The 26,502-nt window shown below is 44.5% G+C and overlaps 1 protein-coding gene across 1 annotated transcript in view; it reads left to right on the top strand.

The window, feature by feature from the left end:
• SHROOM3 (shroom family member 3) overlaps positions 1-26,502 on the top strand; it is a 212,427-nt gene that overhangs the window by 125,910 nt on the left and 60,015 nt on the right. Inside the window, exon 3 of the mRNA XM_047857602.1 lies at positions 21,055-21,186. Coding sequence (XP_047713558.1) covers positions 21,055-21,186 — 132 coding nt within the window. The remainder of the gene's footprint in view (positions 1-21,054; positions 21,187-26,502) is intronic.

Genomic DNA, 26,502 nt, shown 5'->3' with positions numbered 1-26,502 from the left:
AGGCGCACCCCCCGCCCCCGACTTGTTCCAGATCTTAAGGCAGTTTTTAAAAAGGTGTGTTCTCCGGTCTGTAGCAGAAATTAAATCAAGGAATTAAATTATACCTGACACACGCTCTACTCTGAATTGCCAGAGGGATAAAAGTGCTTTGCCGAAGGGTGTGGGAGGGCTTAAAAAATTTCAATACTGGGAGCATGGGGGTGGGGGGGGGTGGGGGGAGTATGTTTGTTTCTTTCTCTGCGATGTATTACTTTTTTTTTTTTTTTTTTTTAATCATAGTGGTGTAGTGAACTTCTGTGCAGGGAGGCTTTTGGGCTGGGAATGAACGAGCACCCACATGCGTATAATCTCCATGGAGAGATTAGCACAGAGGCTTCTAAAGATTGTTCTGTGCGTTTTCTGTTTCTAGTTATTTAATATTTAAGGACTAGTTATCAAAGGCGTGTTAGACGTATAGCTAAATCCCACCCCCAAATGATTTCACCAGAAGTTGGTTTCCATTTTAATTAATTTTGATGGTTATTTTTGTCTTTTAAAATCTTTTTTTTCCCTGATTGTGAAAGTATTACATGGTCCTTGCAGAAAAGGTGGATCATACAGAACTGAAAAAGTAGACGGTTATTCACAACAATGTTTATATTGTGGGTTAAGGCTTGTGTTTCATAAAAGCTTAGTCATTTGAAAACTTTGCAGACATTTTTTTAATTGCTCACAAATCTGGTTTAGGAACTAAAACTAGGAAATGACCAGGGAATAACCTTGTACTTTAAAAAAGGTTGTAACCAACAATAACTTCTTCACAGAGTTCATGGAGCAGAATTTATTGTGGCAATTTCTCTTGAATCAGCTTCCCACATCTGCTCCTGACAAATGGTTTCTGTTTGTATAGCCTGTTTTGTAAATACATATCTACCATTAAGGCAAAGTGCCCAAACACATATCCCTTACCAGTGCTTGTAGCTAGGCTGGTAGAGTTAATATTTTTATTGGTTTCTACATCAGAACTTCTTCACTGTATGCTTGATAAAACCCTGGAGAAGGTTACCAAGGGATGTTGTAGAGAATTTAATTCCCTGGCGGTTTTAAGAATAGGATAAACATCCATCTGCCTTCAGTGCAGTACTGTCTGGATAAAGGAAGACTGGGTCACATCTCCAAACCCCAAATCGAGGAATTCTAATTATATTTCAGCCTTCAATAACCTGGGACCGAAGAGTATAAAGATCCCCCACCCCCAGAGCACCTGAGTCCAGTAAGAGGTGAAGCCCTGTTTGGATTTACATAAAATGAAAATCCTCCTTTGATAAGGAAGATTTATAATTACTCCTAGGACTTGCCAATTCTTTTCTATTTATGGATAGAAAAATCAGCAATGATTTAATTGCTGTCTAGGAAGTTACAGAAGTTGAATACAACGCAAGTTGTGTGGTTTGAAGTAAATAAATGAATGGGTTGATTCACAGGAATTAAAAGTTCTGCCTGAAAGGTGGGGGAGGGGTACATGTGTCCTAAAACTCTCAACTAAAGATGGTGTCCTTGGGAGCTCTCTTCACTCTGGATCCAACTTTCTCTTCAGGATTCCTATTTTGTATGTCAAATCTGATGACATCTTTACGTCAACATTATGTTTTACTTTATTCCTCAAAATGTGTTCTTGTGTAGCGCTTTTGTCCAGATCACGTATTCCTGTAACTTTTGTTGGAGGCTGTTCCCCTGGGCCAGCAGTGCTGCTGGTTTGTGGTTTCTTTCAGAAGGTCAGGATTTCATGGGTTGCTGCTTCCTCTCCTCTCCCGTTTGACAGAAGTATCCTGTAATTCTAACCACTGTGTGACCTCAATTGCAGTGACACCTTCCTCCCTTTCTGTCACGTCACTGGATCAGGGGCAGCCACCACGCTTTCTCCCCCCAGGATCACTGGGAGGGGTTCACTTTCTAGGAAAGGTCACCTCAAGAGGAAAATGGGGAAGTCAAGAGTCTCCTGGCTGGGCGGTTTTTCACTTTGCTTGAATGAGCAGTGCCTCCCCTCCACACCCGCCAGCTTGTCATATTTCTCCATGCATGCCAAGCATGTTTTCTTATGCTATAGTAACGCCCAAAGAAGGAACAGGAGTGTAACAATGGTCTTTCATTTGTTCAGCAAACATTTACTATGTGGGAGGCAGCCCTGGAAATGGAGATGGGTTCTTTGCCCTCTGGGTTCTTGTCCTGTAAGAGGAGAAATCAGATGTTAATAAGCTAATGCCATTGTGAGGGAGGATAGGGGTTAAGAACTTAGGTTTATTGTAAGTTAAACATATCCCAACCCTATGACCCAACATTTCCATGCCTAGCTATTTACCCAAGATAGATGAAAACAAATGTCCAGAAAAAGTCTTGTACAGAATGTTCATAGCAACTTTATTAATAATTGGCAACAGCTGGAGACAACCCTGTGTCCACCAAGAGAATGGATACACTGTGGTACATCCATACAATGACCTACTTCTCAGCAATCAAAAAGAATGAACTCCTGATATATACAACCAGCTGGATGAATCTCAGAACCATTATGTTAAAGAAGCCAGTCACAGGTGGGGCATCTGGGTGGCTCAGTCGATTGAGCATCTGACCTTGGCTCAGGTCATGATTTCACGGTTCGTGGGTTTGAGCCCTGCGTAGGGCTCACTGCTGTCAGTGCAGAGCCTGCTTCAGAGCCTCTGCCCTCCTCTCTCTGTGCCCCTTCTTCCTCGTACTCTCAAAAATGAATAAACCTAAAAAAAAAAAAACAGACAAGAGAATACAAAAGCAATTCTATTTATGAAGAACGAGAACAGGCAAAACTAATCTATGGTGGCAGGTGTTAGTGGCTGCCTCTTGAGGGGTGGAGAGAGTGACTGGAAAGAGGTAAGAGGAAGCTCTCTGGAGCAATGGAAAGGTTCTAGGTCTTGTTTCGAGAGATGGTTGCATAGATATACACAATTTTCAAGCTCCATCAAATTGAACACTTAAGGACTTACGCATTTTACTGTATGCAAAACATTAGTTCAATCAGGAGAAGAAAAACCTAGATTCTGGAGATAGACCAGACAGAGTACACATCCCATCTCTGCCTCTAGGTATATATTGCCTTGAGCAAATTATTAAATGCCTCTGAATCTGAAAGCTTTGGACAATAATGAAGCTTCTTCATAGAGTTGTTGTGTGGATTGAGTTAATGAAAGTATTTAGCTTAGCGAGGGCTCAGTAAATGTCAGCTAATAATCCCATGTGCTGTGATAAATATAAATGTGGTATTGGTGTATATAAAATTATTTGTACTTTTTGTAAAAGTCATCTCATTTAAGATTATCAAGGATCCTGTAACCTATTAACTGATATCCTTAGCATTCTATATATCTTTTTTTTTTTTTTTAATGAGTTCTGTTTTTGAGGTTATGGGGAATTTAAAGTTCTTGCCTACAACCTTACTTGTTCAGAGTACCAGTGTGGCTTTTCTTTGCCACCAGAGGTGAACCGTGGAGAGGAAATACCCACTAGGCAAACCCCTCTGTGTTAGAGGACTGATTTTATGAAATTTGTTGAAGCTGAACTCCCAGACTAGGTTTGTAGCTTCCTCTGGGAACCCAGAGGTGGGTGAAAAGGTTACATTTTACATCCTCTTTCTAAAGATGTGGGGGGAGGGGGCAACGAAACGCTTGAACTCTATATCAGACTGATACTGTGCTGCTTTTTATTTTATTTTAAAATGTTATTCTAATGTTTATTTTTGAGAGAGACAGAGTGTGAGCAGGGAAGGGGCAGAGAGAGAAGGAGACACAGAATCTGAAGCAGGCTCCAGGCTCTGAGCTGTCAGCACAGAGCCCGACGTGAGGCTCGAACTCACGAACTGTGAGATCATGACCTGAGCCCAAGTTGGACGCTTAACCAACTGAGCCACCCAGGCATCCCTGTGCTTCTTTTTAAAGAGACAGACTATATAACTTCAATTTTCAGTAAAATACCTTGGATGGAGTGGTCAATATGATAATAGTTTATTTAATCTATTAAGCTTTAATTATTTCAGTTCAACAAAGTGTTTGGGAAAGATGTTCTGTGCTTTGCCAACTCCAGCAGAGGCATTTTGTTGTTGGGTTGGTATTCATTCAGTAAACATTTATCACACATTTACTGAGAACATATTAGCCCTGGGAATTCAATCATGACTGATAAGACATTTCACACTCAAGGGTTCATAGATGCCCCGACTCTTAAATGTGAATGTGTATCCATTTTTCTGGGAATTTTTTTCAGGGCAAAGGGCTCCGTCTTAGGCTAGTCTTGTTTTTTGTTTGTTTGTTTTATAAAGCCTCTTGCTTGAGGAAGTTTAAATCCTGTCCTCTCCCCATTCCCACCCCCATTAAACACCAGAGTTTCTTCCTAAGGTTTTCTCTTTTTATCTTCCTAAAAATAAGAATAACAAGATACTCTTGTGTAAAAAGGCAGTGTAGTGGAAAGGTCCTAAGACTGTGGAGACAGAGCACCCGACGTCTGAATCTGAGCTCTGCTATCTGCTAGTGGTTTAGGGCAAGTTCCTAATTGTTTAAGCCTTAGTTTCCTCATCTGCAGAACTGTGATGATAATACCTTGAAAGAGGTGTCAGTAGTATCAGATTCAGGCAATTCTCACAATTCAATGACAAAGTACACGTAAAAGTAAATAGCCTGGCACCTTGGTGGGTGTTAATTTCTGAAATTGATTGAGTACTTGCTAAGAGTGGAGCACTACCTGAAAGTCTTCTATCTTCTTCACACTCCTGTGAGGTAGGCATTGTTCTCCCCCTTTAGAGGTGAGGAAACCCAAACACAAAGAGATTAAATAGTTTGCTGAGGGCATGATGGTGCCAGGGTTGAAGCTCCACAGGATCCTGCTCCTCAACTGAGGAGTCTCAGAATGGAGGTCAGTCGCTTTTCCCTTTTAGGTAAAATTATTATTTTTTTTTTATTTTAAAAAAAAAATTTTTTTTCAACGTTTATTTATTTTTGGGACAGAGAGAGACAGAGCATGAATGGGGGAGGGGCAGAGAGAGAGGGAGACACAGAATCGGAAACAGGCTCCAGGCTCCGAGCCATCAGCCCAGAGCCTGACGCGGGGCTCGAACTCCCGGACCGCGAGATCGTGACCTGGCTGAAGTCGGACGCTTAACCGACTGCGCCACCCAGGCGCCCCTTAGGTAAAATTATTTTTAAGATTTAATTACTACAGGGAGAAAGTAACACCAATAAGTGGCACTGGTGCCACCATTATGGATGGCACACAAGTGAACACGGGTGATGAGGAATTAGTTGACCAAGGGATGGGGGGCAGGGAGGTGCTAATGAACACTTCATATTCTTTCCCCAGACTCTCAAAACTCTGTGTGTCAGTGACACTCTCTGACCCTGTCCTTCACCCTCCTACCACCCCAATGGCTCCGACTAAGAAGTCAGTTTGGGAGAGGCACCAGGGTCGCTCAGTTAAGAGTCTGACTCTCGATTTTGGCTCAGGTCATAATCTCCCTGTTCTTGAGTTTGAGCCCCGCATCAGGCTCTGCACTGACAGTGTGGAGCCTGCTTGGAATTCTTTCTCTCTCCCTCTCTCTGCCCCTCCCCTGCTTGTGCTCACGAATGCTCTCTCAAAATAAATAAGCTTTAAAAAAAAAAAAATCAACTTGGGAATAAAGACATGCGGAGAACTAGGCCACCTGTTAGGATTTGGTCTAGGCTGTGTGAAGCCCTTGTAAGGATTGACATAGATTACCTTGGTCCAAGAGGGAAGGCCAGGTGAAGGATGGTCTCCAGAGCCCTGTCATAGTAAGAGGAAAAGTAAACTGACCTGGGATGTTGCTATTCCCTATTTCCATTGGCATTTCCTCAATAGATGCAGAAGAACTTGAGCTAGAACTTTAAAAAAATGAAAGCCAAGTGCAGGTTGAGAACCCTACTGATTTAATGAAGACTTAAGAGTTATATTGGCCAATTAAAATAATGTGTGGTGGAGCGCCTGGGTGGCTCAGTTGGTGAAGCGTCCAACTTTGGCTCAGGTCATGATCTCACAGTTTGTGAGTTCGAGCCTCACGTCGGGCTCTGTGCTGACAGCTCGGAGCCTGGAGCCTGCTTCAGATTCTGTGTCTCCTTCTCTCTCTGCCCCTTCCCTGCTCACACTCTGTCTCTCTCAAAAATAAACATTATTTTATTATTTTTTAATTTTTTTAATGTGTGGAGGTCTAGGGGAGAAATGTAGTTACAGAAATTATAGATCTGATTTCCTGTGTAGATAAGAGCCTTTGCACTGGAGCAGCCTCCTGCTTCTGCAAGTCCCCGTTGTTGTACAAGGTGCTCTGTGTTAGTGTTCTCAACATCCAAGCCTCTCCTTTGCAGTGCAGCTAAACAGCCAGAATCTCAGGACTTTTTCCTCAACTACCCAAATGGTTCCAGGTCTACTTACTGACCCTCCAGAGAGGTTCCCCGGCACATGCTGGAAGTCCCCCTGGAAGCAGTGGGCTGAAGCTGGGGGTGTGAGAAGGACTCCCATTAGGAAGTGTTGCTTGCAGCCTTGTATTTGAAGGCTATTGTGTACCAGTTGTGTCCACCCACCCATCTGCAACACTCCTGGCAGATGAAACCCTGAGGTTTCTGCTCTCTGAAGGGGAGAGAAGCAATCTGGAGGAAGAACCTGCAAGGATCTTTGCTCTCTGGCTGTCCCTGACCCTTCAAGCCTGCTGTGCCGTGTGCAAGTTCCACTTGTCTTTGAGTGTGACTCACAATAGATGTGCATGGCTAACGTGAGGAGAGTTAGAGTTGCAGGGCTGTCTCTTGAAGTCCCTCTTTGCTTCTTCACCATTGCTTGCAGCCTCTGCCCCTCAACTTTAAGCCCTTTGTGTCGGTTCCCATGGTTACCTCTTCACCGCTAGCAGCTGGAATGCTAGTGAGAAAAGGCCGCCTCCCCTACTGAGCCAGGTCTGGCTGGGCGGAGGCCACCCTTCTATCCGTGGGTTCGTGACGTGGGGTCACAGTCCAGTACCTTCTCTTTGTCATGGGTGCTGTACCTTTTCCAGGCTTGGCAAGTTGGGGTTGCAGTGGGAGGGGAGATGAGGGGTGATATACAGGGTGCTTCTTGCCCTGGGCTGGCCTGGCTGCCCCATCCACGACCTGCCAAACTCCAGCCTGATGCCATCTCCTTCTGTGTGTTAGTGCCAGGTGGAGAGGGGAAGGACCTGCTCTGCCCAGTCAGATAAAAACGACCCCTCACTTCCCTGTCTCCCTTTGGCTTTTGTTCCCAATACCATCTGTTTATGGCTTAGTCAACAATAGTAAGTCCAGACTGTGTTCTTGAAGGAATTGGTGTCAAAAGCAAATTTCTAGGGCACCTGGGTGGCTCAGTCAGTTGAACATCTGGCTCTGGATTTCAGCTCAGGTCATGATCCCAGGGCCATGGGATCGAACCTCGAATCAGGCTTCACAGCCCTGCTGTGAACCTCTGCCCCTCCCCTGCTTGCGTGCTCACTCTCTCTCAAAAAAAAATTTTTTTTTTAAAAACAGGTTTCCATCCAGCTTGGAAGATCAGGCAGGCACTGGAAACTGGGGTGTAGCCCAGGGACTTGAGGCTCAAGATGAGAATGTACTAGCTAAGAATTTGTTTTGAAGCTCTCTCCTGAGATTCTCCTTTGGAGTCCAGCTGGCCTCAGAGTCAAGATAGAACTTGTAACTACAGGTGGAAATTAAACAGCCTTGATAGTGAAGGGAAGGAAAGGTAGTTACCAATTAGAAACCACCAGAAATCGTCACTTCACTTCCAAGGAAGACCATACTGGATGAATTGTTATGCTCTTCCTAGGGCAAGGCTACCCTGTTTTCTAGAGACCCATCAGCCTGCAGATAATCTAACTGAGCTGTAGGCGACATGACTGTTATAAAAGGTGGTTAAGGCCACCCTTTGGAGCCTTATAATCTGTTGGGCCCTGGCTTTACCACTTTCTTTGTGATCTCAAGCAACTTAAAAGCATACCTCAGAGATACTGCAGGTTCACCTCCAGACCACTGCCAGAAAGTGAGTCAGATGACCTTTTTGGTTTCTCAATGCATATAAACTTAGGTTTATCCTATGCTGTAGTCTTTTAAGTGGGCAATAGCATCATGTCTAAAAAAAAACCGTGTATATCCTTTACTTAAAAAAAATTGCCAAAAATCCTAACCATCATCTGACCTTTCAGCAAGTTGTAATCACTGATCACAGATTACCGTAACAAATGTTATAATACTGAAAAAGTTTGAAATGTTGGCAAGAATTACCAAAATGTGCCACAGAGACAGGAAGTGAGCAAATGCTGTTGGAAAAATGCTAATAGGCTTGCTCAATGCAGGGTTGCCACAAACCTTCGTTTTGTAAAAAAAAAAAAAAACAATGTCTGTGAAGCACAATAAAATGAGGTGTGCCTTATTTAAACTACCTGTGCCTCAGGGTGCCTGGGTGGCTCAGTCAGTTAAGCATCTGACTCATAATCTCAGCTCAGGTCATGATATCATGGTTTGTAGGAATGAGCCTCATGTCTGGCTCTGTGGCCAACAGCACAGAACCTGCTTGGGATTCTGTGTCTCCCTCTCACTCTGCCCCTCCCCCTGCTCATATGCGTGTGGGTGCTCTCTTTCTCTCAAGATAAATAGACATTTAAAACAATTACCTGTGCCTCAGTTTTCACTTCTGTGAAAGGGGGCCATGTCTCATGGGGTTGTTATAAGAATTAAATTTGTCGTGTAAAAATACTTTCTAAATTATAAAGCCTAACACAGGTGCCAATTTGTAATATTTTTAAACGATGTTTTGAGAATACTATGCTAAACTCAAGACAGATTTTGTCAGGTCAGTCCCACTCTTGTGTGACATATGTTCGTGGGTCCAGAATTCCCCTGAAGAGGATAGGACAGTGTTGGAGTGAGTAGGGACATACAGGATTTAAAAGAAATAAAATTTCTAGACTGTATTACATTAATCCTATAGTAACCAAAGGAAAGGAAAAATGATGGGGCTAAGTTGAAACTCAGCCTGTGGACCATAGTGACAAACACCTTGGAAAGGTATATTGTAAATGGCAAACCATTACTTTTCCACAAATTGTCTATACCTTGGTACCTTGGCTTCCATTCAGACTTGTTTCCCAAGAATATAAAGCAACAGCTGTGGGAAAGCTTGGGAGACAGGGTCCTGCATTGGGTGATAGCAAAGGTTGGAAACATTCAGGTTTGTGATTCAGAGGCATTAAAATAGTCTGGAATGTCTATTATCTCCCCTAAACAGCAGAACGAATCTTGGATACTGTGGACACAAATGCAGTTGGCACGAGCTTAAAAAAAGTGCATGCAAGCTTCCTTCTAACACCCAATAATCCTCTTGGGCAAAGTGAGGATTAGGCCTTCCTCACAAACAAGGGGGTGAGTTCATTTTTTCTAAGATTCCTCAGCTGATGCCAAATTTAGCAAGGGACCTATTTTCTCTCAATGAATGACGGTCTCCATTTCCAGTTTTAAGGTCCACCCCTCTTCTCTAGGCAGGTTTAGGACAGGAGTGACTTAGTTTGCATGTAGATGGAGAGTGAAACCCTGGCTCCCACTGACTACGTTGCAACCCCAGGAACCTTCCAGAGCCAGGAGGAGGGGAGGGATGTCTCCCTCCGAGCCTGATGTGGGAGGACTCCAGGGACTCAAACAAAACAAAACAAAACAAAACAAAACAAAACCACCCTGGGCCCAAAGTCATGTTTTTAACATATCCATGCACACACATTCCCTGAAGTGCCATTTCTGTCCGGTGCTTGGGGCTCCTCTGATGAGAGGAGGCCCCTGGAAGAGCTCCGTAGGCTAATTCTGTCATCCTTGTGCTTGAGGAACTATTTCTTTCATACCAGCTGCTAGGTCGTCTGTGTTCGTCCCTTCCCAAGGGGCCTTCCTCATGCTCCATATTTCTTGTTAATTATGTGCAAAAAATCCTCCACCCTGGAGTTAAATATTTATATCCCTCCCTAAATGCTTTGGACATTTGCAGTTTTCCTGTTTTGAGGAATTAAAGAGCCCATCATTATACCAACCATGCTGTCACACCCCTTGATGACTTATCCTGTTCATCTCTCTCATGTAGACCACTGTGATCATGTGATCTTGGCTGTTTCTGGTAGTGGTTCCCATGAGCCAGTCTCCCTGGATCTCACAGCCTTGCCACGAGGCAGATAATACTCTGTCCTGAGGGTCAGAATCATGGCCAGGGACTGGCCGAGCTCAGATGCAACCCAGGTCAATCTGATCCAAATCGTGTGTGTATGTGTCTCCAGCGAGACTGGAGATTAGAAATTGTCTTTTATTCCACACAGATTCTAACTTGGAACCTGCATATAGAAAGCACTCATCACTTAATGGATGAAGGTACTCAGAAATTGTGTTTTCTCACTCAGGATTGTTACTTATGCCCTTTTTTTCTCACCTCGGTTTATAGACCATTACAGGTAGAAGAAACCCTATAGCTCACCTGTCCTAACCCAGTGCAGGTCTCCCGGCTGCCGGTCCAGTATTATCTCCCTCTATGTTAGTGTGTGCGCATATGGCCATTTTGGGTGTTCTGCTTAATCATCCCAACTGCTTTTTCCTAATGTGTGGAAAGAAGGGAGGAAGTGTTACCAAATGTTTTCCTATGTTACTTCTACCACATTGCTGCTTATTCTCTCTCTCTTGCTCCTCTCACCTCAAGTGGATCCTTTCTTAATTTTTTTTTTTTTTTTACATTTATTTATTTTTGAGAAACAGAGACAGAGTGTGAGCAGGGGAGGGGCAGAGAGAGAAAGGGAGACACAGAATCAGAAGCAGGCTCCAGTCTCTGAGCTGTCAGCACAGAGCTCAATGCGGGGCTCGAACCCACGAACTGTGAGGTTGTGACTTGAGCCAAAGTGGGACGCCTAACCGACTGAGCCACCCAGGTGCCCCTCAAGTAGATCCTTTCTAACACACTGTCCTAGTGGTCATCGCTGGGACTATGCCATGCACTGTGGTCTGGGAGAGGGAAGCCATAGGAATTTGGACTGGGACATTTTGTATTTGGCTCCAACCTTACCCTCCCATGATGTAGGATGTCAAGATTGTTTCCTGTGTTCTTTGCTGTGTCAGCTGAGGGTCTGGGGGCTGATTGCATTATATTCTGTGCATCCCTCCCCACCTGCCTCATGAGACCAAAAACATACCGGTCTGGTCCAAGTAGGGCATCAGCAACAAAACTTCCCTCCGGGAAGACAGCAGTGCCCATCCACGTGAGACAGAGTGGGCAACTGCAGGGAGCCCACCAGGAAGCTGGCCAAATGTCCACTCGGAGCATAGTTTTATTAAATATTCATTGGGCATCATCTCTTAGAAGAGCACCTTACCTGGCCAAGGAAGAAAAGAGAAACTAAGACTGTTGCATGGGGGTGAGGAGCACAGGCTTTGTCATCAGCCAGATCTGGATTTAATTTTTGTTCCAGTAGAGCGTGTTCAATTTTCTCTGCTTCTCTGAGCTTCCTTTTCCTCATCTGGAAAGTGGAGATGTAACAGCATAAAAGTACCTGCCTTAGAGACTGGTTGTGAGGATTACATTAGGCTGTGCAGGTAATGATTATGGCCTGGCTCGGAGCACTCCATAGGGTAATTACAGCATCTGGGACTGTGCTTTGATAACCTGCCCTCCTTGAAGCATATGACCAGGGGAAACAAGCATATATAAAGGAGAGGAAGGTGTGCTGAGTGTGGACTACTCTTGTGGTCTCATGTACTCTCTCTAGCACTTACCATGGTTTGTCATTGTATATTTGTACAGTTGTCTTGCCTGTCTTCCCATTAGTTTGTAATTTCACAGGAGGGGTCCACTCAACTGCCATTGCAAGCCCAGGGCCTAATCCATTGTGTGGTCCATTGTGGACCTTAGTGATTGTTGATGGAGGGGTTGGATGATTGGGCAGGATATAGAAGTGGCCTCTGAGTCTTGGCATGAAACACGTGCTGTGTGTTTTCAGCAGCATGACCAGTGTTAGGAAGTTCTGAGTCAAAAACAGGAATGCAGTTTTGGCGGCAGAGGTAAGGATGAGGAGTCTTTCAAAATCTGACTTCATCATCTCTCTAGATCTAGGGACATTTAGGCTAGGGCTGGAGAGGGTCCCGTTTGGATTTCAGTAGCTTTCTATTTTCTTCCAAAGAAGCTTTGCCTTTGAAGAAGTCATGGTATTAAATGTTTGTCACCTGTATCAATGGACTTTTAGGACTGTAGGATCCAAAAGTAATATGAAATGAGAGAGGGTGAGAGTTGGAGTTAGGGGCCGTGGCTTCATATGCCAGTTGTGTATCTTACAAGTCCTGCACTAGGGCAAGTTAGTGTCTCTCTCTGAGGCTGTGAATGTAGATCTGTTCAGTGGGGCTAAATAGTACCTATTCTATTATGTAGGATTATTTTGAAGGCCAAAAGGAATAATGTATGGAAGGTACTTTTAAGCTATAATGGGTGAGAATAAAGTAAGGAATTATTACAGTTCAGTGTAGAGATTTGCATGGTTCTTTGGGAATGCATGAGAGGGGGTGTTGGGAAAGAAAGATGGAGGCTGAATTTTCTCAGGAAGCGTTCGTTTCTCTACTGATACTGGCTTCCCAGAAATTCTGCTTCCTCCTCCAACAAGGATTTTCAGTGGTTGCTAGAGCTCCCAAAGTAAACCTGCCACGAGTGTAGTCTTTCCACTGCCCAGATTTCCTCCCAGGAGAGATCTATCCACTTTCATTCCCTGACAAAGATTTCCCTTTAAAAATATGGAGAAACCAGACTCTTAGACTCATTTTAGTTAGGAAAAAAATAAGGCTAATTTACTTTTTCTGGTAATTATACTGTTAATTGTAAACAATTTGCAAGATACAGAAAAAGAAAAATATCATCTATAATCACCCAGTAGTAACATTCTGGTATATTTGCTAGTCTTTTGTTTTCATGCATATCTTTTTGTCTCCTATAAGTAGCAAAAGGGTGATGTGGAAGAAATGCCAGGCATGCATGGCTTAACATGTGGCAATGCTTAAGAAAAGAGTATTCAGGGGCGCCTGGGTGGCTCAGTCGGTTGAGTGTCCAACTTTGGCTCAGGTCATGATCTCATGGTTTGTGGGTTTGAGCCCCGCTTCGGGCTCTGTGCTGACAGCTCAGAGCCTGGAGCCTGCTTCGGATTCTGTGTTTCTCTCTCTCTCTCTCTCTCTCTCTCTCTGCCCCTCCCCTGTTCTCGCTGTGTGTCTTTCTCTCTCTCCCTGTCAAAAGTAAATATTAAAAAAAAAAATTACAAAAAAAAAAGGAAAAGAGTATTCAAAGCCAGTGATCTCAGGGGCATTTAACGAGGGGTGACATGGAGGAGAGGGTGTGGCCTTCAGCCATTCCCGTTTCTACTTGTTTTATTTCATTTTGCTTTCTTTATCTGTAATGAGGATCATCACTGTTTCACATGATAAGAAAATTCACTGAATAGCTGTTTTTAAAGTCCAGTATTGGATACATACCATGTGCCCAATAAATGTAAGTTTCTATTCTAAGTTAACATTTATATGCCAGGCTCTGTTCTAAGTGCTTTAGGCATATCAACTTGTTTAAGCCTCACAACTACCCTTTGGTGTAGGTGCTATTATTATCCTATTTCGTAGCGGAGGAAACTGAAGCATAAGAGGTTATAAGTGATCTGCCAAAGGTCGAACACCTATTAGGTAATAGAGCCCAAATAAGAATGTGAGCAGCTGGCTCCAGAATCCACATTAATCCATATTACACAGCCTGCCACTTATCAGAGTTGATTTAAGGTCAGGCTCTGAGTATTTGAGGGGAGGACTGTACTCCTCCAGTGGTAAAGATATCATCAATTTAACTATAGGGCCTTGCATGAGTGCCCTTGGTTTTCTTACGCACTTGCTCTGGGCTGCCTGTGCATAGGCTTCAGTGGGTGGAGGGATTACAGTCAAAGGTAAATCTGAAGTGATTAAATATTTATTAGGTAGGTGAAAAGATCTGGCCAGTCATCTGGCTTTTTCCCCTACCCACCCTTTTCTAGTCCTTGTGCAAAGTCAACATAGAAGTCATTACCTAAGATCTAGATATGGTTAAGCTTACTGTGGTTTCAAACATCATCAGAAATACGTTGAATGCCGGTGGTACAAATTGTACACGTGGATCCATTGGGAGGTTTCAAGGGATATGAAGTGAGAAAAAGCAGCAGCAAGAGTAGGAGGTACAGACAGACACAGGTCTGAGGCCTACCGATCACGACAACGCCTGACTGAAGGGTTATGCGTGGCCTTCCTGGAGTGAGCAAGCTGCCAAATGAGGGTGCATGAGCAGAAAGAAGAGGTGTTTTTTTTTTTTTAAGCTTTTTTTTTTTTAAGTTTATTTATTTTGAGAGAGAGGTAGAGAACGAGCAGGGGAGAGGCAGAGAGAGAGGGGGGGACAGAGGATCTGAAGCAGGCTTGTGCTGACAGAGAGCCCGATGCGGTCTCGAACTCGCAAACTGTGAGATCATGACCTGAGCCAAAGTCAGGCACTTAACTGACTGAGCCACAGCAGGTGCCCCAGAAAGAAGAGGTTTTTAAATACAAATCATTGACATCGCTATGATGGAGAGCACCAGATAGGGTTTAGGCCTGAGAGAATACAGAGCGAGCTTCCTAGGTGGGTAAATAGTGATTTTAAAAGCAAAAAATAAAATTAAAAAAAGAGAGTAATGGAGGGACCCTGACCCAGAAGGCTAAGTCTAAATACATAGGAACCAAAAGGAACGGGGGGCTTTTAAAGAAAGGACAGTTCACTGAGGATGTCTGAAAACTTTGATAAATGCCTCAATCATCCAAGAATGGAGAACAGCTATATTAGGCTAAGAATAGAAATCTGTTCCCAATGGCATCAATTCTTCCACTCTTCTTCCAGACACTGGAGAAACCAAGAGTCCAGGCTTTTTACCCCCTCCAGGAGACGGAGGAGAAATGTGTGGGAAGCCTTTAGTAATGACCCTCAAACCTGCTACCGAGAGAGACCTGGTAATTAGGCCAGCTTCACGCATGATGGACATGGAACAGGACAAAACAAAGCAAACAAACACACAGGAAAACAAGAACACGACTTTTAATAAGACAAATTATGAAAATGAGCACACAGTGGCATCCAGCATAAATCCACAGGAATTTCTCCAGTGGGCTCTGAGGACAGGCTCAGGCCTATATAAATGCACTTCTGTCTGCTTAATCTGAGAAAGCATTCTGGCTGCTTCAAAACATCAGGCAGCGAAACTGCACCAGGCCGTGCCAACTGTTTGTTTGGAAGGCTCGGCCAAGGTCCCTCAACACCGGTCCTCCCCACCCCACAAACCCTGCTGCTAATGAGATGGACCAATAGGGCCAAACTGTGCTTTCTCAAAGAAATTGGCTGACAGTCTTGTAGAGAAAGCAACTGAAAGAAGAGAGAACCATCTTCCCCAAAACACGTGCAGTAAAGAACTTAATACCTTTAAGAGTTGACAGGCAGAGAGCTCCATTCTGGATGCATCCCAACTAGTCCTTTTACAGTCTCCTGTGATTCATTCAACAAATCTGTATTATGTGCCTACTGTGAACCACTCAATGTGCTAGGCCCTAGGTGTGTAGTGGCTTAAAAAAACAAAATTGGAGACAGACCAGCCAGGGGCCCAGACCTCACTGAGCTTGCCATTTAGTAGAGGAAATAGACCATGTGCCAGTGAATAATCACATGCGGCCAGTAGTGCCATGAAAGAAAAGACCAGGTGCCAGGAAAGAGACTTTGGCAGTAGATGGGGTGATGTTCGACCTGGGACCAGAAGGCTAAGGAGGAGCCAGCCAAGTAAAGAAATTAGGAGGAAGACTGTTCCGGGCAGTGGGAACAGCATGTGTGAAGGTGAAGAGGTTGGTGGGATGGGAGCTTAAGGCTGGCCTGTGAGGTCAGGGCGAAGTAGGAGGGTGATGTGTAAGGGAGGACTGGAAGCCAGGTCACTTGGGCCTCAACAGCCAACTTAAGGAACTTGAATTCTATCTGAAGTGCAGGGGGTAGATACACAGGGTTTTATTAGAAAGTGACATGAGCCATTTGCATTTTTTTATTTATTTTTTATTTTTAAATTTTTAAAAAGAAATTTTAGAGTGTGAACAGGGAAGAGAGAGAGAGAGAGAGAGAGAGAGAGAGAGAGAGAGAGAGGATCTCAAGCAGTCACCAGGCTCCTCAAAGAGCTCAACGAAGAGCTCGATCCCATGACCTGAGCTAAAATCAAGAGACAGACGCTCAACTGACCAAGCCACCCAGGTGCCCTGAGCCATGTACATTTTTTTAAAAGTGTCACTGGCTGCTGGGTAGACGCTGGATTGAAGGGGGGCAGGAGTGGAAGCAGCCAGTGAGGAAGCTCTTCCCTGTTGGAAGAAACACCGCAAAAAGGGAGGAATTGCTGCATTTCCCTAATGTTGTAACTGTCCCTGCCAAGGAGAGATGATTCTTTGCCACTCTGCCCCAAGACAAAATAAGAGTATTTAAACTCAGTAGAAAGCAGGAATCTAAAGGGATCTGGAAAGACCATTTAAAATGTCTGGCTCAGTTCCTCACAGCTCTTACTCCAGCTTCTCCAGGCCTCCCCCCAATTTTCATGCTGTTCAGGAGAGCCACAGGGAACAGAATGATCTGGAACTTCTGATGTTGGCTGACACTCAGTTCAGAAAGCAGTGAATAACTCTACTAAAATATCAAATAGTAAAGTAGCCAGTGTATATTCATGAGTTAGGAATATTGGGGGTGGTGGGGGAGAGGGTGGACAAAATATGAGTGTAATCATCACAGGAAGTAGAAATGGAGGCAGTTGGCCTGGATTTTCTTGTTTCTTAACTGTCTGGGGAAGAAAGATGACAAGAGGATTGTGGTTCACAATGTTTTTAGCTCCTCCTAAACCTTGATCTTGAGACTGGGGAAGAGCAAGAAGCAATATACAAACAGTTCCCCCCGCCCCCGCAACCGTCATTAGCTTTGCCAGCCAGTTAAGTGAACAAAAAGGAGATGGGAAGGAAGACACGTTACAGATCTGTTGAACATTTGGCAATATTTCGTTCATTTAACAAATGATTATCAAGCGACTCAGTGTGCCAGGCAGCAAGCTGGTCTGCTTGCCTTTCTAAGCATGTAGAGGAAGACAGACCAGCAAACAGGTGGTCAGAAGACAGTGTGCGTTGCGCTTTGAAATGCACACCTATAGCTAGCATGGGGCGCAGCACCTCATGCCAACTTGCACCCGGAGGAGATGATGTCCAAACCGAAACCTGAAGGGCAAGTATCGATAAGCCAGGAGAATGTGGTGCCTTTTGGGATCTGGAAGTAGCTCCATAAGGCTGGAGAGGCATATGGTTTACCTCTGTATTTTTTCACTTGAACTTGTTTCATTGAGTCTAAGGCTTCTGCAGTGTATCTGTGGGTGCCTACCTTTGAGTATCTTTTAACTAAAAAATAAGCTCATTTGGCAACATGTTTAATTGAAGTCCCCACCATCACCATCTCCACCCATTCTGACCAAATCTGGGTGTACTTCGAAGGCCTACAGAATTTGTGGTATAAACTAAACAAGTTTGAAGCTTTTACACTGAAAGGAAGAAGTAACTGATGGTTGGTGATTTTTATCCCGCGTGAGTGTGATTCCATGTATGGTTTGAGCCAAGATATACAACCTGTCTGTCTTGGCGTATTCATCTGGAAGATGGGGCCCAAACAATTAGGTTTTGCCTTTATAGAGAAGTTGTGAGAATGACTCCTGGTATATGGGAAAGCACACATCTCCTTCTATAGGAAAGACTTAGAATAATCTGTCCTGGGCGTGTGGAATCACAGTAGCACCAGTGGGGCATGAGATCAGAGCACATTGTAGGCTTTGCCAGTTCCACTCTGCTGAGAGGCCAGAAGCATAGTAACCTTAGGTGGGTGGGAAAATGTGCATTACAGAGACAGGCCAAGTTCAAGGTGCAGATAAGATAACTGGCGAGGGGATTAAAAGGCGAAGTGAGGAGTCCAACAGGGAGGTCTTTGGGGTAATAGGCTTCCCAACACTCATTCCAGGACTAATTTAGGTCTAGATTCATCATGGATTTTTTTTTTCATTAGGACATATAAATGTTTTAAATGTTTATTTGTCGTCCAGATGATTCTAGAAAGAGTTTAAGGCAGAAAAGCTGTGTCCTAAGTGCTGGCGATTCTTCCTGCATTCTCTCTAGCCTCTTTTCTAGTTTGTATGATACATCCAGAAAGCCCACTCAGAGAGTGCCAGGACCTCCATCTGGCCTCTGGAGCCAGCCCATCCAGGGTGGGGGGAGGCGTAGATTAGCAGGGAGGTCGTGCTGTGGTTTAGCAAGGGGGGGAGTGGGGGGACTGAAGTCAGCAACAAGCTACATGAGTTCCATGAACCCTCACACCCAGTTGCTGACCTCAGTCGGTCTCCTGGAGGTGGCAGGTGACCAGACAGCCAGTGGCCTGGAGAGCAATGCTGGGGTGCCGGTCTCTGCTTTCCTAGGGTTGCGAGGAATCCTGTATTGAAAGTCCTTGAAAGGATGAGATCATTTCCTGTTCCTTGTGCTTCCATCTCTTTCCCATTTGCCTGTCCTTCCTGCCAACCCTTCCCCGTGACAGTGCCCTCCTGGACCTTCCATCACCTGGCACCTCCCAGGAAGGGGGAGCGGGTGAGGAAAGAGGAAAGGGCTTCGCTGTGGTGCAGAAAGGACAGAGCCAGCAATTGTGGTTCAGGCCCCAAATGAGGAAGGTATTAAACTCCACAGAGGTTTTATGAAAGCTCAGGCTTGGCCTTTGCTCTCCACTAGCAGACACATAGGCATCTAGAGGAGACTAGAAAGGAAAGCTTGCTGTCAGAATGGATTATACCGGTGAGTGGTCCTGGGTGTGCTCGTGACGCACGTGTAATATTTACATTCACACATCTGATGGTGAGATACCCTTGAGTCTGTTTTCCGCCCCCGGTTTAAGCCAGGTGGTGTTGGTGCCTCTGAGGGTTGTAGGAGTAATCCTAATTGGGGACCACGGGATGAATTCTGCAAAAGGCTTTGACATATTAACTCTCTGGCCAAAGCTCTTCCTGCGATTATTCCCAGCATAGATTCGGTCTTTTTAGTGGTGTCTGTTTCGTAGAACATCTTTGCTGAAAGGACCTCTAACATGGAGGTACTGCAGTAAAATGATTGTGAAAATAATTAGGCAAATACCACCTGTAGGCAGTGTGCTAGACAGGTAACAGACATCATCTAGAAGACTTAGCAGCAATTTCGCAAGATGGGCATGATAATATTGGCTAATTTGCTGAGTACTGAGCATGTGCCAGGCTCTATCCTAAGTGCTTCATCTGAAGTAGCTTCAGCTTCTTAACAGCTCTATGAAAAACGGTGTTCTTTTACGCCCCTTTCAGAGATGAGACAGCCGGGACACAGAGGGGTCAGAGTCACAGAGCTAGTCAGTAGGAAGAGTCGGGACTCCAAATCAGAGAGGCTGCCTACGGAACCAGCCCCCTAGTCATGCTGTGCCCTGCCTCTTATATTTATATTACAGATGTGGGGCCTAGGTTCAGAGGGCATTTGCCCAATGTCCTTCAATTCATAAGTGACAGAACCTCAACTGAGCCTTCAGACTTCAAGCCTAGACTTATATTGACCATATTCAACTCCAGGAATCCTAAATTTGATGAGAAAAAGTAATGTACAGAAAGGGGTAAGGGTACTTAGCTAAGGAAGCATATCTTAGAAATGGAAACTCCTTGGTCATCTCCCTCTGTGTCCTGAAATAAAAGAAATTGACAGCCGTTTGCTAATCCCACCTCTTCTCAGCCAAGGCTCACACAGAGGAGAAGCTGCATGCATTTGCCTCTTCTCCGATTCCTGCTCACAGGACATGTGTGGGGGCCACCGGTAGGCTCTCCTAGTCTCAGAGTGATCCTCAAAGACCCACACTGAAAACACATCACTGGTACCCAGCAGAGCAGAATAATGACAAAACTGTTTCAGAGCCTGATGCAGGCGACTGTCTGATCAAGAGGAGGCCTTCAAGTTAGGCATTTGGAAATTCAGAAGCTGAGAGTCTCCTAAGGGGAAGAAATACACCTGTTCTTGTGGCAGAATGTGTGCCACATATTGGTCACGCAGGGCTTAAAATTTTCTCTGACTGCCTGGGACTGGGGAGGAAAAGAGAATGGTGTTAGGGACCTGGGGGGTGGGAGGGTGGACTTAAATGGACACATAAAAGGCTTGCCTCCAGCACGGTGGAATCTAGACAATCTGAAACAGCTAAGGCTTAAGAGTTGGCATGCTCTTCTGAGCTGCCACTCACTGAACAGAGGAGGCCTGCTCCCCTTGGGGGTCACTCTCCTTATAATGAATTGAGAAGGGAGGCAGTGGTCTGGGGTGCCTGGGTGGCTCAGTCGGGTAAACGTCCGACTCTTGATTTCGGCTCTGGTCACAGTTTGTGAGATCAAGCCCCATTTTGGGCTCTGCTCTGATGGCACGGAGCCTGCTTGGGACTCTGTCTGTCTGTCTCCTCCTCCTCCTCCTCTTCCTCCTGTTCGCGCAAACGCACTCTCTCTCAAAATAAACATTAAAAAGAAGGGAGGCAGTGGGGACTGGGTTTCAGGGACGTTGCCTGGCCATTTGCTTTAGTGAGTCCAGTTTCTCACTTATTTACTGATGGAGGCTGAATTATAGGGGGAGTTCACCTTCATTGTAGTGTCTCTTCCCCCTTGGTTGGAAAACTTGGTATTTTAAACTGGGAAGTCTACTTTAGTGCTGCACAGAAACATAGATGGGAAAGGATGAAGCCCCTCAGGCATGGGCCTGCCTTCTTTGGAGCAGAGCACTTCAGTGGGTGCAGGCTGAGAAGTCTGCACTCAGCCTGCAGTTCTGCTTTAACCGCTCCGTTAATTTTCATGCATTTCTCTTGTTGATTCATTAGTGCGCCCTTCCCATGAACACCATCATATTTTCCCGTTTTCCCATTCTTTTGTTTTGCCAGAGATGCGTGTGCAGACCCAGGCCCTGCAGGTACCGGTACCTCTGACTCCCTCAGCCCAGAGCCCCTCACCTCGGACCCCCAGCACAGGAAAGCAGCATGGTCAGGAGGAGTTAAGCTTCGGCCGAAGCACAGGTAAGAGACACAGAGTCTGTGCCAAGCAGTTCAGAAAAGGAATTCGGCTGCTGGAAGAAAAGGGACTGGGGCAAGGCTGGTCAAGATACAGGTAGGAGGGGCTGAACAAAGAGGTCTGATAGCAGCTCAGAGTACAATAATGATGGTTTTCAAAATAGGTTCTGAAGAACCCTAAAGTTCCCGGGAGGTAGTCTGGGGCTCCCTCAAATCATTTGAGTTAGATCTCTCTTTTTTTTTGTATGTTTGTTTATTTTTGAGAGAGAGAGAGAGAGAGAGAGAGAGAGAGAGAGAGAGAGACATACAGAGTGTGAACAGGGGAGGGGAAGAGAGAGAGGGAGACACAGAATGTGAAGCAGGCTCCAGGCTCTGAGCTGTCAGCACAGAGCCCGACGCAAGGCTCGAACTCATGAACCGCGAGATCATGACCTGAGCTGAAGTCAGAAGCTTTACCAGCTGAGCCACCCAGGCACCCCTGATTCAGATATCTTTTTAAAAAACACATCCGTAACTGTTTTTGAAACTACAATGAAAAACACTCACAGCAATATACCAACCAAGGTCTTACACTTTGGAAATGACAAATGTGTTAAATTGTACAGCAAGATTAATTCATCTTTGAACTGATGATCATATAAAACTCTTGTCCTCTGTTAACTGAGGAGTGTCCTGAGATTGTAAAGTTAGCCTAAAAAACATTTGCAGCTACTCACCTGTGCATCCTCTGTGCTCCCACAGCTGTGGGAATTCGGTTAGTGGTAGAGGACAGGTCAGATTTGCAGAAGGTGCTGGCTACAAGGGAGCCAGCTGGCAAAGGCTGTTCTGGGGCCAGCCTGAAGAGGCAGAGCCCTGAGAACTATGTCCTTTAGCCTCCTTGGATTGTCAATGTAGAGAACCAGAGCCTTCTACTTGGGAAGACTCCACTGGGCTGTGTAGGTTGGTGTGGCATCAGCACCAATGTGCTCAAGGCCAGAGGTTGTAGTTAAGAAGTTACTGCGATAGCCTGGGAAAAAAATGATCAGGATTGAACCACACAAGCGGTGATGGGACAAGAGAGGAGACATGATTCGAGATGAATTTAGGAAGCAGATCGATAGCAGATGAGGATGGGAGAAGGGAGAAGACAGATTAAAGAGTGTGACTTCCACGCTGCTGCCAGTGGGGCCCTTGGGAATAAGTGTGGGACCATTAGGCTGATGAAGGCAGGAAGAGCATAGATTGACTGAAGCCGTACTTGAGCACTGGAATCACACAGACCTGAGTTTGAGCTTGAAACAAGGAAAAGATTTTATAAATCGATCTTTAACAGTTGGATAAACAAATGAACCTAATTGTATACCTGGATGGTGTCCTATCCATGAAGAGACAGTCTTTAAAATGAGCCGGGGTTGGGGCACCTGAGTGGCTCAGTTGGTTAGGTCACCCACTTCGGCTCAGGTCATGATCTCACGGTCTGTGGGTTCAAGCCCCATGTTGGGCTCTGTGCTGACAGTTCAGAGCCTGGAGCCTACTTCAGATTCTGTGTCTCCCCTCTCTCTACCCCTCCCCTGCTCACGCTGTGTGTCTCTCTGTCTCAATAATAAATAAACGTTTAAAAAATTTTGGGGGTTGCCTTCATCAGCATGGTCAAAGCTGGCCATCAGTGGTCTGTCTGTGTGAAGGGGGACAGGAAGGGAGTGGATGGGCAAGCAACTTCCTTTTTAAAAAGGATACATTGCTCCCATGCATATACTCCGTATACTCTAGGAATTTCATGTGTGTATCTTGACTCCACAACTATATTTATTGTAAGCCCCTGCAATAGCTGGCTTCCTCTTTCCTAGAGGAAGAGATCTCTGTATCCCAAGTGTTACTGATGTAGGACTGAACTTGGAAATGGGAGTGGTTCTTATCCAATTATACTCCGATCCTAAATCCTGCCAGTTTTGGGTTTTATTTTTTATTTCAAAATAATTTTAGAGTCATAAAAAAGTTGCAGAAATAGTACAGAGATTTCCAGTACACCATCACCTAGCTCTCCCTAATGTTTACATATTTTATCATCATAATCCAAATATCAAAACTAAGAAATTGCTACTGGGACCTTATGAAGATAAAAAGCTTCTGCACAGCAAAGGAAACAACCAACAAAACTAAAAGGCAACCAACGGAATGGGAAAAGATATTTGCAAATGACATATCAGACAAAGGGCTAGTATCCAAAATCTATAAAGAGCTCACCAAACTCCACACCTGAAAAGCAACCCAGAAATGGGCAGAAAACATGAATAGACACTTCTCTAAAGAAGACATCCGGATGGCCAACAGGCACATGAAAAAATGCTCAACGTCGCTCCTTATCAGGGAAATACAAATCAAAACCACACTCAGATATCACCTCACGCCAGTCAGAGTGGCCAAAATGAACAAATCAGGAGACTATAGATGCTGGAGAGGATATGGAGAAACGGGAACCCTCTTGCACTGTTGGTGGGAATGCAAATTGGTGCAGCCACTCTGGAAAACAGTGTGGAGGTTCCTCAGAAAATTAAAAATCGACCTACCCTAGGACCTAGCAATAGCACTGCTGGGAATTTACCCAAGGGATGCAGGAGTACTGAAGCATAGGGGCACTTGTACCCCAATGTTTATAGCAGCACTCTCAACAATAGCCAAATTATGGAAAGAGCCTAAATGTCCATCAACTGATGAATGGATAAAGAAATTGTGGTTTATATACACAATGGAATACTACGTGGCAATGAGAAAAAATGAAATATGGCCTTTTGTAGCAACGTGGATGGAACTGGAGAGTGTGATGCTAAGTGAAATAAGCCATACAGAGAAAGACAGATACCGTATGTTTTCACTCTTATGTGGATCCTGAGAAACTTAACAGAAACCCATGGGGGAGGGGAAGAAAAAAAAAAAAAAAGGTTAGAGTGGAAGAGAGCCAGAGCATAAGAGACTGTTAAAAACTGAGAACAAACTGAGGGTTGATGGGGGGTGGGAGGGATGGGAGGATGGGTGAAGGGTATTGAGGAGGGCACCTTTTGGGATGAGCACTGGGTGTTGTATGGAAACCAATTTGACAATAAATTTCATATATTGAAAAAAAAACTAAGAAATTGCTATTGATAAAATGCTATTAACTACAGGCTATATACAGAAGACTTTATTCAGTTTTTATCATTTTTTCCCCCTATGAACATCCCTTTTTTGTTCCAGGATTCTATATTGTATTTGGCATGTTTCCTTAGTTTCCTCTAATCTGATATTTCCTTAGTTTTTCCTTGTCTTTTCCAACCTTGACACACTGAAAGAGTATGGGCCAGTTATTTTGTAGAATGCCTTCTTTTGGGGTTTGTTTGATATTGTCTCATGATTAGATTGAAGCTATACATTTTTGGCAAGAATACCACAGAAGTGATGGCGTCCTGGTTGCATGTTCTATCAGGGATTACGATATGTCCATATGTTTTACTCCTGGTGATGTCAACCTTGATGACTGGGTTGAGGTAAAGTCTGCCAGGTTTCTCTACCATACAGTTATTCATCTCTTTGTAATTAATATCTTGGCAGAGATAACTTTGAGACTATGTGAATATCCTCTTTGTCCTCAGACTTTCTCCATTGGTGGATCTAGTCCCTGCAACAGTGATTACTATAATGTTCTAAGGTGATTCCATATTTTCTTCATTCCTTCTGTTTCTGATTACTATAATGTTCTAAGGTTCTTCATTCCTTCTGTTTCTGATTACTATAATGTTCTAAGGTGATTCCATATTTTCTTCATTCCTTCTGTATTTATTAGTTGGAATTCTTCTGTAAGGAAGAGCTGTCTCTTTCCCTACTTAAATTTTAACTGTAAATTTTATCAGTAAGGACTCCTTCATGTTTATTTTCTTCTCTGTGTTGTAATCCAATGCACTTTTGCTCTTACATTATTTTCATTGCTTACATTATTCCAGCTTTGGTCATTGTTTCTCTTTCAGGCTGGCTCCGGTCTAAATCCTGTCTTGAAATATGGAAAGGGGTGAGGTGCTGATGTCCTGGTCTTCCACTTAGGGCAGAAACGATGTGCTTATCAGCTCCTTAGGAGTCTTCCAAGTGTCGAGTTGGTAGGTTAGTAGTGGCCATTGAGCAAGTCTACTTTGTGATAAGTCGCAACTCTTGGAATTGGAAAGTGCTGGGGCTACTTCATGAGCCAATTCCAAGTGCACTGGGTCAGAGTTATAGATAGTTCCTTTTTCATGGAGCAAATAGCCAGGAAGGATTTTTCTCATTTACGCATAAGAAAAACAAGAGTAAGAGCAAGAAACTCCATCCTCCCCCAGATGTAGACAGCGACCAGCCAAGCAACCAGATTTAGAGAGAGAAACTCTTTCTGGCCCAGGGCTTAATATTCTCACAGATCCAATCCCATCCTTCCTTTCCTGCTGAGACCCCTGAATGCTCTCTTATCTAACTCTGTCAGTAGGAATCCTGTGATCTCATTTATCTTAACAGAAACATCTCCGTAAAACCTGTCAAGCCTTCAGCCAGGCTAGTTCAGTGAGTTGGTAAAGGAGACAAAATGTTCTAGCTTGAAATTCAGTATTTCCTGAACCAGTGCTTTCCTCCACACAAACCTCTCCCCCCGCCCCCACCAGTCGTACCATCATTATAATAACTGCCTCATTTACTCACTAAGCATTTACCACATGGTGGTCTGTGCTCTGTAAAATAAATCAAGACAAATAGATAACACAAGCTCAGGGTTTCACTCCTAATTCTCAGTGGAGCAACACGGTTAGTTCAGCTGGGACTTTGTACGTCCTTTGGCAGTGAGTTTTGTCCCGGGGCTGCTGACTTCGTGTTCTCCGGACAGTGTGCCTAGCAGGTCTCAGGGGATGTTGATTTGGACCCCTGCCTCAGTAGCCTCCCAAACTGGGAAGCTTAAAGCAATTAACACACACTTTTGCAGACAGTGGCATTTTTGCATGTGGAGGAGGCTGAGGGTTTGGCAGAGATCATTCAAGGGAACTTCCTGATTCCAGTTTGATGCATTTTATCAGCAGATGGTTTTCCTTGCTTCCCTCCTCCTCCTGCCCACAAAATGGAATTCTAGCATTTCTAAGCTGCACGCTATTGTCTAAGGTGCTGGCTCTTGCCGGAAAAGTTACCAAGGGTCACCTTCTCTTCTTCCCTCTTATTTGGCAGGAATTGAATTTTAATTGGCCATTTTGCAGAGGTGACTGGGAATGTGAGTCCCACCCAGCTAGCTGCACACTTAGCGAGTTCCGGGTGGTTCGGGCAGTGTGACGGGAGGTGCAGGGGACTGTTGGGAAGCCTTTGCAA

The sequence above is a fragment of the Prionailurus viverrinus genome, chromosome B1 (assembly GCF_022837055.1).
Source record: "Prionailurus viverrinus isolate Anna chromosome B1, UM_Priviv_1.0, whole genome shotgun sequence".
In the NCBI taxonomy this organism is placed as follows: Eukaryota; Metazoa; Chordata; class Mammalia; order Carnivora; family Felidae; genus Prionailurus; species Prionailurus viverrinus.
The sequence above is the reverse complement of the archived record's forward strand: the minus strand, read 5'-3'. Positions and strand labels throughout refer to the sequence as shown.